The sequence below is a fragment of the Pocillopora damicornis genome, chromosome 9 (assembly GCF_964200805.1).
Source record: "Pocillopora damicornis chromosome 9, jaPocDami1.2, whole genome shotgun sequence".
Lineage (NCBI taxonomy): Eukaryota > Metazoa > Cnidaria > Anthozoa > Scleractinia > Pocilloporidae > Pocillopora > Pocillopora damicornis.
Genome location: NC_142678.1, coordinates 4,214,670 through 4,234,722, shown reverse-complemented (window position 1 = coordinate 4,234,722; position 20,053 = coordinate 4,214,670). Strand labels below are relative to the sequence as shown.

The window sequence follows — 20,053 nt, the reverse complement described above, 5'->3', positions numbered from 1 at the left end:
ACTTATTAGCAAAGCATATATGGAATATTGTATTTCCTGAATTTTTCATCGAAGTATGAGAGCCCTAATCTGTGTTAAGCAGCATTCTAGCAGTTTTAGTGGTCATCATCTAGTGGTCATCATCTAGTGGTCAGATAACAAGCTTTCTTTTATAAGTTTTCCATTTGGATGCTATACTAGTTCTTTTTTTCTAATATTTGAACAGTTCTTTTATTGATTTCCATATAAAAGGTTTGTTAGATGACAAAAAGTAGTATCACGATTTAATCAAGCCTAAAAGCAGAGCTCCAGTTTTTTTTTTTGTTAGTTTGTTGCTTTTTTTCTGCCTTCATTTAATATTTACGTAGAGGGTTTGGTTGGGGTAGTTTGTGGAGAAAAAATTGATAATCCAGGGTAATTTGTAGCAGTTAGAGGGTGGGAATTGTTTCTTTCCTCAATGTATAAGGGATTTTGTACAATAATTCATCGTAAAATGAACTTATAGGCCGTATAATGACGACTGAATCAAAACATAAATAAAAACCCCGAGAAGAGGGCACTTTCATTTTTCAACAAGTTCTGAAGCCGAAGTCTTAGTAATTATCATTCAAATACAAAATCATTTTGCATTGTGGCAACAAAGAATATGTTTAAAATAACTGAGATCCCCAGAGCATCTTGATCTGATTGGTCAAAAACCTATTGTTTATTGTAAAACCATAAAAAAGTTGAATCTTGTTTAGCTTGTTTTGCAAAAGGAATAGTATAGACCGCACTTTCTATCGGTTCACCGGCGTTGGGATGTTGGTACGTCGAGGAAACAAGGAATGTTGGGAGAACACTCGAATAGGTTGTTATACTCACACGCCTCCGGATCGTGATGCACAAACTTATTTATCATTCTCTCAAATTCCGCCAGAGCTATGACGCCGATAAACTGATAGAAAGTGTTTGGTCTACTCTCATAAAAATGAAGCCAGTATGGTTTGATTTAGAGCAATTATTGTATTTGCAACATAAGAACTACGGCGAAGGACTAAGCCGGGTTGATTTATCTCAACTAACAGTGGTGGCCTTGGTTAGGGTGCGGCAGTCTTCCAAACTTTGGAGTCATGACCTTTAATCCAGTTTCAAAAAAAGTATATTTTCTTTGTTTTATAGCTAGTTTAATGAAATTGTTAGATGCACCAGTAATTCTAATTTGCCATTTGTAGCGAAAAACGAATTTTTACATGGTGGGCACATGATGAAATAATCCCGTTTTGCATTACATTTACCTCTTCATGGCTATGGTTTTGGTGCTAATTTCTTTATTTTTGAGTGTTTCGTGCAAGTAAGTTGTTACAACATAACAGCAGGGACTTACGGTGCAGGGAAGGGATAGGATCTTTTGCTTAAGAGTTCGAATAAGTAACATACAAGACTCGTTTAAAATATAGTCGTAACCAGTAAGTTTTTCCTTCTATTTAGCAACGAAAAACTTTCTTGAGGCGCGGAGCTCGAATGAAGTGACAAGGTATCCTTAAACATGTAACGTCTCTGTATTGGTATTCAGTTTTTATATTATCTTGACAGTTAGAAAACAATGATTTCGTAGTTAGTAACACATGTACACTCTGAAACTCGCTTCTCGGGTTGATGGAAGAATAAGACGGATTTTGTTTCAGAGAGAAAAAAACTTAGTGGAACATCAGATTAACCTTTCAGATTGCAGTTACCCATTTATACCCATAGGTAGAGAAGGACGTTTTTAGAGTGAACTGCACAATTGAAAAACAATGATTGTTGTAGTTAGTAATACACACTGAAATATATTAAATCATCGGTTGTGCACGAATCAATTTTGAGTGTAACTACTGTAGCAACACATTTTATCTTCCCCTTGACCTATATGTATGCCTTGCATGCCAATGTAAAGCCAAAATAAAATCGTGTGTTTTAGCTTGACATGTGATTGAATGAGAAAATTAGTAAATCTTAGTTCGCTGGACGAAATTGAAAGATATAGTTGTGCATTTTTCCTAATCCATTTTTTCAGATTTCCCTTTTATCCGCGGTCAACCATTCATACTCCTGAGTAAAGAAAGACGTGATGAGAGAAACGTGTCTCCCATAAAAACAGAACACAATGAGCTGAACAGGGCAACTGAAGCTCTTCACCGCTACCCCCCGTCCCCCTTCCACATCTCCCCCCGGTGCCAAGGTCAGTTAAGGCCTTTCTTGACCTCTCATTCCAGCGTTTAGCCATTGCTGATCATAAACCAAATTCAAGATGATTGTTTTGTTTGTTTGTTTTTTTTTTTTATCACCTTTTTATGTAAATTGTTACAAGTGTTAACTTCATCTTTCCCTTTTTCCTAAACTAGACTTTTTTCTAAATGGATGTACATAGTTTTTCACGATAACTTAATGAATCTATTTATTCTCGATGTTTGAAAACCTACCGTTCCCCCAGCTGAGACTATCCAGTGAATTCAACGATTAAACGAACGATAAAAATAAAATTTAAAAAAAACTGCCTAAGCATTGCATCCAGAACTTAATTGGTTTTTGTAATTTTATATCAATAACTACGAAATGCGATTCGACGGGGAGTTGGACAATCAAACTAAAGTAACCTAAATGAACGATACGACAAAAAGAAAAAATACCAATGGCATACGTTTGTTATTCTTCACAACCCTGTCGATAAACTTCAACTCGTACTAAAGACAGCGCTGACTTAATTCAAAAGCTCTGGTCTGAGTAATTCATGAAAACATAACTTTTTTAAAATTGTGTGATCCAACGTAATAAACAACTCCTAGTTGGCTTGTTAGCTCAGTTGGTAGAGCACTGCACCGGTATCGCAGAGGTCAATTGAGCTGAATTTTTTCAGACCTTATTTCAACTATTAGTTCAGTAGTGTTGATGGCTGCGAGGATCCCTTCTATATCCGTTTCTTCAACCGCAGTGCACATATATGATTTTCATATATTTACAGCCATTCGTCACTTGGAAGGTTTATTTAGATCCAACGTAATAAACAACTCCTAGTTGGCTTGTTAGCTCAGTTGGTAGAGCACTGCACCGGTATCGCAGAGGTCAATCGAGTTCAATTTTTTTCAGACCTTATTTCAACTATTAGTTCAGTAGTGTTGATAGCTGCGATGATCCCTTCTATATCCGTTTCTTCAACCGCAGTGCACATATATGATATTCATTAATTATACAGATACTGATGAAATACCAGGATTTTTCCTTCTACTAAAAATCATATCTTCATCGCGCGCAGTGAAGATATTATTTTTATCTTTCACGTGTAAGGATATTGGTGTCGCCATGGTTACTAACATGATTAGCCAATTACAAGAGAGCTTCCCGCTCAGGCGCGCGGCTGGTTCTTTTGAAATTTAATTCACAAAATGGCTTCGAGGTGTGAAGACGTCACAGTTACAGGTAACGTTCTCGATGAGCTGCCAAATTTTCACATCGATACTTTTTCCGAGCTTGAAGAACATTCAGGAAGATTTGCCGAAGTCTCGGAAAGTGATGTTGAAAAATTAATTGAGGGGGAAGAAAATGCAAACACTGAAAACAAAGACCTTCTATGATTGGTATTTCATCAGTAGCTATAAAATAAATAGAACATTACATCACTTCGCCCACTCGTGAGAGATACTTTCAGCACGAGAAGATGAAATTCATATCCCCAAGCGGCCATGTACTATCCTCATTTACACCCCATGATGACTGAGCCATCATTCGAGTGGGAACTCTAAGCAGCTCAGCATGATATTGATGTTGCACTCGAGTTTTATCATTGATAACATTTCATTCTAATTCACAGCACGCCACGGTCAAAAAACGTATACATGGAAAATGGGCTGAATTCTTAAAAATTAAGGCTATGATTTTCTCTTTTTAAGTTTTTATACTTTACATTTGTGCATCACCGTCGATAGAGTTTTTGGAGATTCAATAGACCTGGCGATTGCGTATCCCTACTGTGCATATTGCTTTGCTCCCTGAGAAAATGGCGGCTGTTATTAGGGCCTGAACTCGCGCTCAGTTGATTTGTCATTTGCTCCTGAACGAGCTCGGTGATTCCTTTTTGAAGAGAAAGAACGCTATGGTAGTATAACTCATGATAAAAGGCATGAAACTCTGCGTTTATGGGGTGATAACTAAAGGCTCCATCTATTAGTAGTTTTACCACGGTAGAGGGTAGAAAAATAAGCATACTCCTTTAACTGATTATAATTATAGTTCGGACGTAAATTGATTGCTAGCTAGAATCCCGGTTCGAGTTGTTGTATAACATGTAACAGGCTATCACTAGCAATAATTTTCGGTCGCCCACTTTTTCACTTTTCCTTTAAAATAAGTATCTAGGCAAAGGCTAGCCCTTACACAAATTTAAATTAAAGAATCTCTACAAACATTTGACTCCTGTTCCAATTCATTTGGCTTGTTGCGTTTTAAGCTTAACACTAAGTATGTTGTGTAAAAAGGTAAAAAAGGAGACTTTTGATAGATCTATATTGACTTTCGAGGCCTGGGTTCATTTCTTACAACAACACCAGCACACAAATATGACAAAGATGGAAAAAACTACGCCTCCCGACAACGAAATCCCGACTTCGATTCTGAATGAGCCTGTGTCAGTATCTGTATCTGTAAAGGAGAAGAAATAAGAGAAGCAATCAAAACATTTGATTTAGATCAATAGAAAAGTCATTTGAATGATCGGTTAGCCGCTTTTCAAGCAATAAGATAAAAATGTTTAAAAGATTTTTAGAGTTTAGTTTAAAATGTTAAACTCAGTGAGAAGCACTGAAAACTTGAAGTTGTAGTTGTAACCGGCAACACGTTTCGTTGTACCTAATTAATAGGACAGCTCTTAAATCAGTTCTCTGAAGCTCACCGATTGAGCATCCAGCCTTAAAATCCGTGCAATCAAAAAACACTTAGCAGCTTTTTAAAGAACAATCTTACCTACATGATACTAGGAGCTAATGGAGATTGCACCTGTGGCAGCTGTGATCTGAGCATAGTAAACAAGCAAGATATAGATCTAAAATATTATGCTACGAAGGGGGGGGGGGAGATAGTAGTTTTAGCGCTGAACTGTTTGTTTTAATTTCTCACAATGCAAAATTTGCAGAATTAGTTCTTCGTGATAAACTGTCTTTCCGAAAATAAACTGTCAACCGTCATATGCCCCCCACCCCCCCCTGCACAATTTAAACCGTCTACTGTTGAGGCAAACTATGTTGCTATGTTGTCAACAGCCATGCCTACCCATTAAGATCCTCTTCGTAGAAAAGTTGGATTCGATGCTGCCATTTTCTTTTGCCAGGCCATCTTTGAAGTAGCTTTCAAGCCTTATAAGAAACGGATATTTCTGAGAGGACCAGTTACCTTTCTTGGTGTTCTCAGCGTCCTCACAGCAATCACCCTTATTTCATTTACATGCTCCATTCATTAATCTGCCTTCATTTAAGGCGACGGGTGCTGGTCTGCTCACCCCCCTACACCACACATTGTCGTAAAAGGACCCCACTCCTACCAGGAACTAAGTTGGCAGTCAACTGGCCCGAGTCCACCGCAAGGCCAAGTTCCCCCTACATACGACATATATATCTAGTTTGAAAGGAAGATATGCCAGTTTTTAGAGTGATTTCCGTAAACTCCGGTAACAGCGAGAGAGGATAAGGAAATATGTTATTCGTTGAAACGAGAAAGATATGCGATCGTGTTGCGCATGTCTTGGAATCATATTTGCTATACAACACGGCGGAAAATGAAGGTTGGAAAGTTCGTGTTCAGTGAATAAATCATTTGTCTTTAATTTCTAATATTTATTATTGCCGTAGGCGGAATAGGTAGTAAAAATAAACCCCACAATTTAACCAAAGCAAGTACAAGTGCCGTGTTAAACGCTTCCACCACAAAGGTAAGTACTGTATTTCACAGCCCAACCATTGATTACCTTTACTTAACCGCGAGGTCGCGTAAAATCACATGTACCTAATGTAACTAATTCAATGGCACGCAATGCGTGCAAACAAGACAAAGTATTGAAAAACAAAAACAAACAAACAAACAAAATATCAATGTTCAGTGGCGACAACAAGATTTTATTAATTTGATACCCTTGTCTTCTTTGGCAGTTCAGTTCCTCATTTGAAAGTATGGGACACTTTTAAGTCTCATTAAGCTCAAATACGCCACAGTCTCTAAACTTCACTACCGTTTCAATTGTAGGGGCGCTTAGAAAACTTAATGATTAGATCCACGCTGGTCTTGACTGATTTTCACAGTCTTTTTTTGTAACATTTCGCATACTTCACAAACATTTGCACTACGCAGTTACCCAAGCATTCTAGGCAGAAAAAAACGTCGTCTGTGGGCATGGGCTCTAATAGCAGTTTGAATTGTGTGTATTGGCCTTTGGGTGGTAGGATACAACATCACATGTGTTAGAGAAATGATTTGTCGTTCGAAGGTAAGAGCAAACATGATAAACTGTTTATTCGTTTGTCTTACAATGTAGTCACTAGAGATGTAGATCGCGACGTTTCGACTGCTTACTGCCAGTCTTCATCAAGCGATGGGGTCGACTCCTTACCATTTGTATTATGGTAATATAATGCGATTGGCGGATTTCGATCCGCATTGATACAAATGGTAACGATTGAGCAATCGACCCCATCGCCTGATGAAGATTAGCAGTAAGCAGTCGAAACGTCACGATCTACATCTCGTGTGACAACATCGTGAGACAAACGATTAAACAGTTTATTGTTACTTACCACCACGAAGAGCAATAACCTCTTTTACGATAACAACAAACATGTTAATGTGGGGTATGTCGGTACGATGTGCAGAGATTGGATGGTTTCTGTTCGTACTGTCTTAAACACAGTCCTGTATCATTAATCATTCTCAGTCAGAGAGAGAGAGACAAACGTCGTGAGACAAACGATTAAACAGTTTATCGTTACTTACCACCACGATGAGCAATAACCTCTTTTACGATAAGAACAAACATGTTAATTTCGGGTATTTCGGTACGATGTGCAGAGATTGGATGGTGTCTGTTTGTACTGTCTTAAACACAGTCCTATTTCATTAATCATTCTCAGTCAGAGATTAAACAGAGCCACAACAGCAGTATTACAACAATAGAAGTCTTGGGCGAAAACATCTTTGACCACCAGTATACCACCAGTGGCATAATTCCTACTTAAAACAAACACATGTGCAGAAATTAAAATCTACGTCATTTGAAAGGAGTGAAAAAAAAGTGTCTGTATCACTGTTTATCTCTTCAAAACCTACCTTGCGAATATGCTATATTCAGCGAATGACCTGACTGGCTTTTTCTTTTAAGCGTTAAATATTTTACCTCGCGCTTAGTGTCTTTTATTCTTACCTTATACTGAAGTAGAACCTTTTCACTTCAGTTGCAATAGTTATGTTATAATCTCCTGGCCAAGCAAACATTTTCAAGAGTTGTTTCAGCCGCCCTTCTTCACAAGTTGGTTAGTTTTCGCAAGGCGCTTATTTTCCTTTTCATCAATCGCTGATGGTGCTAGCCTCTCACTTGATGGACCATTTTTATAATAGTTATAATAGGTAACTGCTTATACTGTTGCAATAAAATTGTGAAAGTAAATTTGTTTCCATTATTATGGACATAAATATATACATATATATATATATATATATATATATATATATATATATATAGAGGAAGTCTGTGTTTCGATTTTTCCGAATTACAGTGCTCGATACGTAAAAGTAGAACGCGATATATATTGAGACAGGGAAAAAACAGAGATTACAGTTTCATCCTTACAAGTCTGTTTCGTGATTACTCACACATCAGGGGATTTAATTATAAAATCCTCTTATAAGCGAGATACTTTTGTTTTAATGACTGATTTCCTTGTGTAAACCGGCCATCGAAGAGAGTTTTTAAAGGCGATCGCGACGTAACGAGGGTTAGCCCGTAGCTCTGACGAACAAATTATCTTTTCCAACGATGACTACATAAAATAATTTAAAATTATGGCGGCTTCCACCAAACTTTGTCTCGACGACAAATCAACGAAAACCAGAGCACGTGAAGGGCACCATTCATAAATTTTACAGACCCAGTATTGGTTACTACGTATTGTGTGTCTCTGTTTTTGTCATGGTTTTCACGAGAGCGAGGTTGCATTGTTTCTCCGAAGCTTGTGGAATAAAATATAATCAACTTTGAGCTGATGGCCGCCGATAGCCAACGCCGTGCGCAATGAATACTGGTCAAAAATTGGGTCTTTATCACCGGCATTAATGATATGAATAACGACAATACATAAACATGTTGGCCTTTTCCCATCAATATGATTTCAATTGCAAATTGCCATGTTGCGCTTAACCGGGATCGAGCCAGTCAAGATTTTTTTATAGGGCGTTCGATGTGTATCTCCTAAATGAAATCCCTGTCTTGATCCAGTTTCTGTAAGATTTCGGAAGTATGATCACGGTGGAAATTACAGCTGTGGTGATACTAGTTGCCACGCTCGCCTTCGCACCATCTTGTGACGCCCAGTCTCGAAGGCGTCGTAGATCATGCACTCCACGAAATTGCCAGGTCAGCCATTGGTCTTCATGGAATCCGTGCAGTACAAACCAGTGTGGTCAACAAGGGTCTCAGAGTCGATCAAGAACGGTGGTCTCCTCACCAGGTTGTGGAGGAGCACAGTGTCCTAATCTACACGAGACACAGCAATGTAACGGCAGTACACCGATTAACTGTCAAGTGAGTCTTTGGTCACTTTGGAGTGGGTGTAGTGCTGACAAATGCGGACAACAAGGGACCCAAAATCGATCAAGGACGGTGGCATCCTCCAAAAATTGTGGAGGAGCACAGTGTCCTGACCTCCACGAAGCGCGGCATTGCAACGGAATTGCGCCAGTTAGTTGCAAACTAAGTGCTTGGTCGGATTGGAGTACTTGCAACACAGCGTGTGGCGCATCAGGGACACAGACTCGCTCGCGTCATAAGAAAATCTCTGAGCAATGTGGTGGTACATGTACATCTAACTTCTCAATGACACGATCCTGCCCACAGATTAGCTGCTTGAACGGAGGGAGTTTGAAGGATGGTAAATGTTTCTGTAAAGAAGGTTACTCCGGATCTTGCTGTGAGCATTATGGTACGAAGAGATTCAGTATAAAGCAATCGTTTGTAGAAAGTAAAAGTAGCAAATTCAATTTCACACTCTTAAGCAGATCATATGAAGTTATAAAAGGAGTGGGTTTCTATAACTTTGGTGCTGCGTCGGTGGGAGAGTATAACAGGGTAATTTAGCAATATCAAGAAGTTGATATCGTAAATTGGCCACCGTAAAGAGTTTCAAAGTTTTCAAAGCTGACGTTTCGTCTTTCACCCTGACGAAAGGGCTAATGCTCAAAACGTCGGCTTTGAAACTCTTTACGGTGGCCAATTTACATAAACCGAATTCTTTGATTATGCTGAATTACCGTATGAAATTATACTGGTTCTTATTCTATCGATTGTTTCATTTGAGTAACAACTAGCCTGAGGAGTATAAGGTTTATTTCACAAGCACTTTAAACTACACAGCTGATTACGCAACACAAACTATTCGGCCATCAAAAGGAAGCTCGTTTTTTTTGTCTGTCCATCTGACTGTCTTTTTTTTTTTTTTGCTTTGTCTTTGGTTTTTTTGAGGAAGAGATGGTGCTCTATTTTTTTCCAGGCATGTTATTCATGGACGCTAATATTATTTTGCTTGTTATTCTCTATTTTGGTTGAAATATCAATTGGTTTGTTTCTTAATTATTCACACTTGATATGAAAATCCTTTCATTCTTGTTATTTCCTTCACTCTTTATTATAGTAAAGGCAGTTACACCTCACGAAATCTAGGTCGTCTGGCTCTAACTTCCCGAAAACTATATTCAACAACCGTCCCCTTTAGAAGCTTTTCCTTAGTCATCCCAGCGACTTGAGCTTTTTTCAAACTCTTGATTGTCGAGCTGCTTTTCGTTTCATTTTCCAGATGAAAATAACCCAACCCCCTTCCCCATGCGTCATATAATCAGATATAAAAAAAATTAAGAAATTTTGTTTATCATGGAAATTTCCACGGGAGTCACCAAAATAGCCTAGGAAGTCTGGGTGCAGTGAAATTTACGACGTCGGTAAATATTGTGTCGAGACTTGACATCGGTGTGAATCGGGTTTTAGAAAGGACAAATGATAGATTAAAAGTAAGTATGTTGAAAAGTTCAAGATTTCTATATATTGCAGTCACGGTGTAGTTTAACCGATAAAAGAATATGGTTGTTCAAAATTATCTTAAGGAACAAACTGCAGTTATTTAACTGTACTTGATGAGATAATTGAATTACAAAGGAGCGATTTCTAAACCACACAAAGTACTATAATCTAATTCCAGTCCATTACTGACTTAAAAGGGTAATTTAATATTATCAACTGGGTTGATAACGTTAATTGGCCACCGTAAAGAGTTTTAAAAGTGACGGTTCGAACGTTAGCCCTTACACTCTGACGAATGACTAACACTCGAAAAGTCGGGTTTAAACTCTTTACGGTGGCCAATTTACGTTATCAACTCGGTTGATAATAATAGATTACGCTGTTGTACTCTCCTACCGACATAGCACTACAGTTTCTTTAGAAACTTACCCCCTTTACTACCGCCTTAAGCTTCAGTGATCATGCACTGATCATGACTCAAAGTTATAATAAACGCAGCTCTCCAAATCTGTTTTGAAAACCCGAAACACATCAGAATAGTTCTCTGTATCTTCTCCCTGCCTTGGCCGGCAAGCAGTAATCGCTATGGCCGGGGATGACTGAGTATTTTTATACTTTCTCTGACGTATTGAACGCTTACAAATGTTTTTTTGGGCTTCTACATTGACGTCATAATTGCCTCAAGACAGTTCCACAGTGTAATATCAGAAAACACTGTTATCCACTTTACATGACCAAAGCTTTCTCAAAATTACCAGGTATTTCTTTTTATCAGTTACTCTCTATTACAGCGTCGCCTTCGATTTCTTTTGATTTTTCTTCCGTGAAATTGTCTTTTACAGATGCATCTAGATTGAATCATCTTGGTGTTATTGTTGGCACAACTTGTGGAGGATTTATTTTACTCTCTGTATTGTTTTGTATTGCATACATTATCCACGGTTGGATTGTATGGAGACCCCAGCGAAGGATCGAGCCGTTTACTATTGTTCACTTTCAGTCACAGTCAGAAGTTGTGGATTTTTACAATTTGCCAGGTAAACCAGGAGTATCAATGCAACATTGAAAATAGCTTTTTTGGAAGTAGCATGGGAACAGCAGCAGAGCGACGTAAAATGAGGTCACGAAATAAAAAAGGGGGATTTCATCACGGGGGACTTTCTTACCCTCTGAACGATTTAAAAATGCAAGCCCATTCAAACCCACTCGTCTCCTTAAAACGGGAGGGAACATTTTTGATTAGCCGTTGATAATCGCCATATGGAGTAATTATAAATAAATCCAAATTTGCCTGGCACACCCTCGGTCAACACAAGTGACGTCCATCTTGCCCTAAAGAGCCTTCGACATTTTTCCGAGTTTTACAGGGGCACGGTGGGGAAGACTGCTCTTAGGCCAGAACAAATAGGGATACGACTTGGTCTGGTCACTTGAAATCGCTCTCACTTAATTAATTTTTTTTTTTCATTTAAAATTGTGATAATAAGGAAAATGCCCTGCATCTTCAGACAAAGACTTGCACTAGATTTGAATTGGTCATGATCTTGTAAGTGAAAAGACTGTTCTTTTGAACGACAGCGGTGTTGTTTGAGTAAGAAATTTTATTTTATATATTTGTTAATTACATTAATGATGTACTTGTGAAAATTGCAGCAAGCTCAATGGCTGAGAGAACGCAAATTAATTCCGAACAAATTATAAAGTTGTCATTGGGCGCAAAAACAACGTGAAACTGAGGGCTGAAAAGTTGAAATGAAATTCATTTTGTATAGAAAGAAATCAAATTAATTCTCACACAATTTAGAAAAGGTAAGCACTCGACTATGACCACGCTTATATCATACTTTTTAATCTTTGCCTAGTTTACTCGTGTTTGTTTGATCCCAATTGCTCTCGAGATCATTCAATTAACTGATAACTGAAAAATACAATCCCCCAACAAACATAAAACAACTCTTAACTAGCCTTTTATCACTGAGCTCATTGAGCATTGTGAATTCATATGAAACCTCTTTAGGCCTAAGCACATTCCTAAAGCACTTTCTTTGTATACGTAGGGTTAATACTAAGATGGTATGTTCGAAAGTGACACCATTTTCAGACTACAAGCATATTAGCGCTTTCCAAGAGAAAAACCAGTGCAAGTAGCTCAGTTCTGAAGCAAAAATATTTTTCGTTGTCAATTTGTTGTTGTTGTCGTGACACAAGATGTTTATGAATATGGCAACAACCGACTGAAAAATAGAATCACCTGATACATTCATTGTTGTATGCAGTAAAAGTGACACCATTTTCCATGGATGGTATATAAAAGAAAAACCCTCTCAGTAAAAAAAATGTATAAATTAAAGTACGGGTTTGGAACTTAGAGCAAAGCATCCTAAAAGAAAAATATTACGGAGTACCACGTGAAAGCTACGCTTCGACAATAAAAAGCAGCTCAAAAGGTTATGTGGTTTAAACTGATTTAAGGCGAAAATAAATTAACGCCTCGTGCGAACTCGAACAATTATCCGATCGAGATCCCTAACCAGCTTACCACTAAAGTGCGGTTGCATTTTGGTTTAGTGTTTGGTGGCATTTCATTACTTATTTCGTCGGAGAAATAAAGGCCCGGGCTCAGTTCTTACAAAAACAACGATAACAACAATAACCGCACAAGCAAAAGAAGAGGAGGCTAAAACCACCAGACAGCGACACGCCAAGGGTGACTGAGAATGAGCCTGTGCCTGTTTCTTCATCTTCATCTGTAAAGGAGAAGAAATATGATAAGCAATGAATTCACCAAGATCAACAAGGAAGTCATTTGAATGATCAGTGACCTAATTCTGCGCTTCAAGCAATAAGGTAAGATTAAAAAAAACTTTGTAGAATTATCTTTGAAATGCTGACATAGGTGAGTAAGACTGAAAACTTGCAGGTGTTGAATAAATTACTCAGAATTCGCTAACACATATCATTGTACCCAACTCTCTCATTTTTTAATGCATGAAGTAAGTTACAGGTGTGTTTTGACAACCGTCACACCTACCTTATAAAGACCCACTTAGTAAAAAAGTTAAATTCAGTTCTACATTTTTTTTCCTTTTTGGCTTTCACCACCTTATCTTTATCATCATAAATGCATGGATTACAAGGCAGCCCCTGTGACAGTTTCTATCATTCTAAGCCTTTATAGGAAACATGCTTCAACATAATTTCAACATAATTATGCCTTTTTTTGTCTATAATCACTTTTCTCGCAGCAATAACCAGTATATCCCTCCTTGCAACTACACGCTCCACCCATTAAGCTTCCTCCATTAAAGCAAGTCTTGCGAGGGCAGGATCGTTCCATCTTTAAGTCTGACCCTCCAGAACATGAACCTCCGCACCTCTCGTAAATTGTCCGCTGACGAGTTCTAGTCTGTAATCCTCCTACACCACAATCTGTCGTACAATGGCTCCACTCTGACCAGGAACTAAGTTGACAGTCAACTGCTGGCGAAGGGCCATTACATATTTCCTCTACAAATCACGCCGGGCTGGCGCGTGCCGTGAAGTGGAACTTTGTCGCCCGCTGTTGTTTGAGATTGTACAGCGGAAATGCGAATAAAAGTACAAAGCAGTTTTCAAAATGGCGGCTGAAAATAGCATTTTGAATGCTATTGTGGCTCTTCGTCCTTTACGTGATGAAGTCGATGATTTCTTTTTGTTTGAAGAAGAAGTAAAACAGCTCTCACTTCAATTTTTGAAAAAAACCGTGTGGGCCAAAGCTCTTTGAAACGAGCTAAAATGTCACAAATTCCAGCGACAGCGCTCCTGGAAGGAGAAGTGAAGATGTGGCTTAAGATGCTCCATAGGCGCCTCAGTCCAAGAATGAAGGCCCGAAGCGCTTGGACTGTAGAGTTTAAAAGGGCGATGTCCTCGGAAATATTTTCCTTAATTTTACAGATGGTTAAAAAGGCCCGTTCCGCTTATGGTGTTGTGCACAACGAAGAAAAACACACAGATATAATCTACTATAACAGAGAGAACAGACTGATTCGAGATTTTGCCTAGTTATCTGAGCTAGGCAGAGACTCAGTCCGAGAATTCCTTATTAAGCAGAGTAAAGGAACAAGAAAAGGAACTTCAAAAGTTTCCATAACTTCTGAAACGCCTTTCACCATCACATTTATTAAGAGGACACAGCAAGTGGTGGGTATTGTCTCAAGTCTCTATATGCACCATTGACTTGGTTTTCAGTTTCTAAGCCCTCTAGATAGTCTGGGTCAATTTCATGAACAGTCCCAATGTCAATCTTTTTTAACTGTTCTACAAGGTTACTATAAGTTAGAAGCTTTGGAACCTTACAGCCTTTACAAATTGAAATACTTGTTCTTTTCCCTGGTTTGCCTTCATTTGATTTCATTGAAAGCACCAGTCTTACACTTTTGTACTTTCGTTTCCCCATTACACCACTTGCATAATATGTTGCAATACTTCAAACAATGTTGTCATCTGACTTTTCAAATTCTAACACACTCTTCTTATACTCTTTACAAACTATTCTATTGGTCAACTGCTTGTTCTCTGTCACATATTTTGTTAACTTATCTAACTTGCATCTCTTTTGCAGAGTGTCAAACATTCCCTCGAAACAGGCTGAGGAACATTCATTTGAGCTCCCATGAATTTTGGCAGCAGCTTCAATGGTTTCATGCCTCCTTTTTCTTGCGGTCCTTGGTCCCAGTGTTGATTCTCCATTGACAAGTGCAGTAGGGCTTCTTGTTCGTGCCTGAGATACCTGTCCCTGTGACTAAAATATTGCTAAATTAGACACTGGGTAGTAACACAATTATTTAAATTAGATGTGGTTGGATGATAACAAAATAGATATTTAGCCAAATCTTACATTCAATATGTTGATGTTTACAATTTAGAGACACTGTCATTTATGACAGTCTTTACTGACCAAATGAACACAGGCACTCGCTCAGGTTTCTTGCATAGGTACCGGCATAGAAGCCTGACCATGGCTGTCATTCTGGCACTGGCTCTGTGTTAAGTGGTTAGTTCACCGAAATTGAACTTGCAAAATATTTTTTTTTTATTTTTACAAAATTGAATACTTTTCTGTTCACATTATTAATAAAATTTGGCATAAAATTAAACCTCATCCAACCACTAATCAATGAAAACCTACAGATTTAGTTGGAGGTTGCACCCAGCAGTTTTTTGCTGCATACTTACTGGTACTGGTAAAACAACCACAATAAAGAATCAAGAGTATACTCACAGGAATATTTTCTAATTCATTTGTTATGTCTTGGAAGTGTTCCCTGACTGTGGCCAACTGAAAGCAATTATTATACAAGTGATTTCATAAGCACTGATTGTTTAATTTCAAGTGTCATTTAGAGTTTAAACACATAAAAAGCTTTTACCCTGTCAAAATTGAAATTCAAGCCTCCCTACACACGGACCTCCACCACTTTCCTATAATCCTTTGTTACAATATTCTCTGATATTGAAAATAAAAATCTTCCAAAAACATTAATACTGGACAAATAATTTATTTCACCTTTTCTTGGGCTCGCTGGACTTTTTTGTACTCTGCCGATAGCTTGCGATTTTCATCAACAGCTTTCTGCCTTGCAACCTTGCGAGCTTTCATGAATTGAGCCAAGTTAAAGCGCGTGTTCTTTGTGTGCGGCATCCTAGAAATTAACTCATAAAAAACTAAGGAAAGAAGGCAAAATTAGGAAAACAAAAATCATAGAGCTTTTGTCAAGGCTTTGAAGTTTCGGTTCGTAGCACAAATTCTCGGATAAGTAGAGAAACTTAAAAAACTATCCTAGCCAAAAATACGATAGAAACGACAAATAAACCTTACCTTTTCTTTTACTATTTCCTCTACTGTCTCTTGCTAAGCGAACATCGAAGAAACCATGGCATATTTAGTATCAAAATGACGGGAAAACTGTGTACTTTCAGCACATTCGAGTTTTGGCGCCTTCGGACTAACTCCAGGACCGCTCGGAGGCAGTTTTCAACAGGCGTTAACTCAGTTCCAGGCTTCTCTAAAAACCACACGGTCACAAACGCCATATTTGTGGACGCTGATTGTTCCGCTTCAGAGCGCTCACCAGCCCGGCGTGAATGATATTAAAAAAAGCTGCGATTAGAAGAAAACATGATGTGAAAACAAGGGTGCTCTACAGTACTTTTTGAAAAAAAAAAAAAAAGGCTTTACCAAAGTTGTGCTAAATTATTTTAGTTATTACACAAGAAGTAAATGGTTTGAATCCGGGGTTAGCATGCCATCGTGTAGTCCTATGGTCCGGGCGAGGGTGCTTCTAAGAAGGACTGTTGTCGGTGGTAATGACTGACGTTTCAACAACCTCTGAGCGGATGTCATCATAAAATCAAATTGTGTATGTATGATAGTATCTCCCTAACCAAATAGGCGAAAGGAGTGTTGGTAAACGAGTGACAAGGCGACATCAAAACCCGCTTGGAAGGCCTCGTGTACGCCGGTTTTTCAAATAATTTCCGTAAATTACAAGAGGCAGAGATATAAACAAAGATGTTATCCATTGAAAGGAGCATGATCGTTATTATATATGTAATAAAATCCTATTCGCTGCACGACGCAGCAAGAAAGGAAAAAAAGTAAAATTTCCGCACAAGACAAGCTTGGAAACTTTTTTACGAGAATTAAATGTCATAGCCTGCAGAACAGGCCTACTATTTTTTCATTTTCCAGGTGAACGGAGGCAAACGCCAGGCGTGAGCGAAGGGAGGAGCTTTTTTTTTTTCGGGTTGCTTCCTTCGCACGTGTCTCGCCTCCGGTTCGCTTCGTGCTTGCTTCCGTTCGCCTGAAAAAGGTCCGTCATTAAGCTATGCAGTAGTCGTCTTGCAGATAGGATGACAGACGTGGTCGCATGTATCGACGGTCAGTCAGCAAGGAAACATTACGCAGCTATTATTGAGAGGAATTATTTGGAAATACAGCCAAATATAACTCTTCTGCTTCCTTTGAGTGAAAGAGATAAGATTGGTAACCGAAATACCACAAATAGAAAACCAAATTTTTTTTAGCCCTTTTCCGAGTTATGATGTCTTAAGGTCGTGGTTTACTTCACAGTCTGACTATAGACTTCACTATTTCACATTAATCGAAATATCTTTAACGATGAGTTACAAGACTATTCAGTGAAATAAGTTAAGCGAAAACGAGAAGTCTCCTCAGAAATGCCAAAGATAGTTTGCTATAGACACTTCTTGGAAGCACGTTCTGGAAAACCGCACGCGTTGGCTCATTTTTTCAAGGCTGGTATCGCAGTCTCGCACTCGTACTCAAGGACCGAAAAAGACGGCGTCTTTGTCAAAGAGCACAGTTAGAAATCACAACGAGCCATACCAGCAGCACCTCTAGAATGAAAATGTAGGCAAAACTCTAATTCATCATCAAGGAATTGCCCCGGATTTTTTAATGTGACACTCAAAATAAGCATCTTAATTTGCACGCAATACGTCTCCTTCGAATCAAATACTCTCTGCTCACTAGTAATGTTCCGACAGCGCGCAATGGTGCAACGGGATGGAATACCTTGCCATCGAGTGAAATGAGTAGTGGTTACAAAAAGAGTGTTTTGGCGCTTTTTTAATCATAAACAGGCTCTGTTTATTTTGCTTCTACTGCTGACGTGAGGTCAAACCACAAAAGATATTATTAGCAATGAGAAAGAAAAACCTTCAGCAGTGTCTGGGTCGTATCAATTAAGTTTATCTCGCTTGTATGATATGCAGCACGTCCAACAAAGCCTACATTTTCTTAGAATTGGGTCTTACTATTCGCAATTTCAAATGTTTTCCTTTAATGTAAACAGAAAAATAAACTCATTTTTGTGTTATTTCCAACCCGTTGAGAAATCGATTTGTTAATATAACCTTATTGGGTACTTTTCCTCTGGAATGCATGGTTTATTCGTTTGTTTCATCACGTGGAACCTCTCGCCAGTTATGCACACATGAAGCATCCTTTCCAAGAAAGACACACTTTCCAGTTAAAATGACTTATTGTTTCTCAGAAATGGAAAAGTTAATGAAGCACACTTTCCGTCAGCAAATCTCATCATTTACTACAATGACATTCGTAGTGAAAATAAGTGATGAGAACAAACGTCGAAATTTTGTAACGCAAGTACAAGATTCATTTTAACAGATACCGTCACTCTCTTTTGAAAGCTGGGTTCTTCATTCAAAAGTATGAGAGACTTTTTAATCTCACAACATTCGGAGATAGTGAAGTCTACATGAAAGTCACCAATTTTTACCCAAGTGCTACTCGTGTGTGCATAAGAATCGAACTGATCATCACGGTGGTACATATCTGTGGGAGTGCACTCAAACGTTTCGATGGAGAGAAAGCTCAGAAACCTTGATATTAAAGTGCAGATTCAAGCAAAGATGGCCGAGTTGTTCCCGATTGACCTGTCTTAAACATTGTTGTGTTTTGACCGTCTCTGTTCTCCATTTTGGGTCCAAAATATTTTTCGAAAAAATTGGTCCTTCAATTTTCTGTTCAAAATAAGCTTCCAAAATTAAGATGTGCTTGTGTGTATGTTTATAGAGGAGCTTTTCTTTTCTCTTTAGCAAGTTACCTTGGCAACAATTTCCCGTAAACCCATCTCGACAGCGACATGCTCCATTTTGTACACTTCCCCCATTGAAACAACTGGTCTGTAAGCAGGATCTTGTTCTTGAGAGAGAAGACGAACATGTACCGCCACACTTCTCAGTAAGAACTCGGTGACGAGAGCTAGATTGCGTTCCCGATGCGCCACAAGGAGTTGTGCAAGAGCTCCAACTTGTCCACTCGCTCAGTTCACAGTCAACTGGATTTCCCCCATAGCACTGACGAGTTTCGAAAAGGTTGTCAGGGCATTCTCTTCCACCACAAGTAGGCCTTGTTACTATCATTCTTGATCGACTTTGAGCTCCCAACTGCCCACATTGGTCTGAAGTACACCGACTCCAGAATGTCCAAGACGTGACATCACAGTCTCGCGCTGGACATTGACAATTAGAAGAGACAGAGAAACACACCAGCACAATTACCACAAAGGAAACCTTTGCCGAAATCATCTTTGGTATACACTATAGGACAACCATTCACAGTTGTAAACACAACTAAGCGTCAAACAAGGAAGTAAACTTAAACGAGCCCAGCACTAAGTCAACAGGACTCCGGACTTTGCCCACGTGATGTTCACGAGGAAGCCATACCGCAGTTGTTTGACGAAAATAAAATGCAAAATGATAAGCTCTTTATCACGCAGCCCCATCTTGGATTGCGTGAGGCACCAAATCGAGGCTGGACGGGCACAAGGTATAGGGTTGTGTTACATTAAAGTGTTTTGAGTGAAGATTTCAAGCAAGCATGGCCCATTATCATTGCTGCGTTCATTTCTGTAGTAACGACAAACGAAATAAAATTGGTGAGAATTTATCTTTCTTTAACTTTCCTTCGAATGATTTATTGAGATCGAAATGGATTGCCGCTACCAGGCGAGATGAAGACACGTAGATCAGACGAGAACATGTCGCCAAGCTTAAGACGAGGAAAATTATGAGTTGTATGATCAATTGCTCATTATCAGAATAATTACATGTGCAAAACCAGTTGAATAGTCAGTGTTCGTCTTATCCCTAATAATTTTATAGACCAACTACGTTCTATTTTCATCTGCCAAACTTAATTTTGTGGCACATGAGTGTAAAGTAGAATTTTTTCCCCAAAATCACTCTCTTTCTGCCCTT

The 20,053-nt window shown here is 38.7% G+C and overlaps 3 protein-coding genes and 1 pseudogene across 5 annotated transcripts; 2 read left to right on the top strand and 2 right to left on the bottom strand.

Moving 5' to 3' along the window:
- Positions 1 to 7,800: 7,800 nt before the first annotated feature.
- On the top strand, positions 7,801 to 11,330 carry LOC149039704 (spondin-1-like). Its single transcript, XM_089183166.1, has 2 exons — positions 7,801 to 9,173; positions 11,107 to 11,330. Exons 1-2 carry the CDS (start codon positions 8,492 to 8,494, stop codon positions 11,328 to 11,330), a joined length of 906 nt encoding a protein of 301 aa, XP_089039292.1. The 5' UTR covers positions 7,801 to 8,491.
- A 517-nt stretch (positions 11,331 to 11,847) lies between these two features.
- Positions 11,848 to 19,590, bottom strand: LOC113684244 (spondin-1-like). Its single transcript, XM_089183393.1, has 3 exons — positions 18,895 to 19,590; positions 13,499 to 13,771; positions 11,848 to 13,011 (listed from the first exon to the last, which is right to left on the bottom strand). Exons 1-3 carry the CDS (start codon positions 19,376 to 19,378, stop codon positions 12,884 to 12,886), a joined length of 885 nt encoding a protein of 294 aa, XP_089039519.1. The 5' UTR covers positions 19,379 to 19,590; the 3' UTR covers positions 11,848 to 12,883.
- Positions 13,781 to 15,519, top strand: LOC149039703 (uncharacterized; annotated as a pseudogene). Its single transcript, XR_016179970.1, has 2 exons — positions 13,781 to 14,443; positions 14,865 to 15,519. The product of XR_016179970.1 is annotated as an uncharacterized LOC149039703 (transcript).
- On the bottom strand, positions 14,385 to 16,402 carry LOC149039702 (uncharacterized). Of its 2 annotated transcripts, XM_089183396.1 has the most exons (3): positions 15,810 to 16,402; positions 15,525 to 15,581; positions 14,385 to 15,044 (listed from the first exon to the last, which is right to left on the bottom strand). In XM_089183396.1, the coding sequence occupies exons 1-3, from the start codon at positions 15,942 to 15,944 to the stop codon at positions 14,730 to 14,732; spliced, it is 507 nt and encodes a 168-aa protein (XP_089039522.1). In that variant the 5' UTR covers positions 15,945 to 16,402; the 3' UTR covers positions 14,385 to 14,729. The 2 variants fall into 2 exon arrangements, with proteins under 2 accessions (XP_089039522.1, XP_089039523.1); XM_089183397.1 differs by lacking the exon at positions 15,525 to 15,581 and having other exon boundaries at positions 15,810 to 16,381.
- Positions 19,591 to 20,053: the final 463 nt, after the last annotated feature.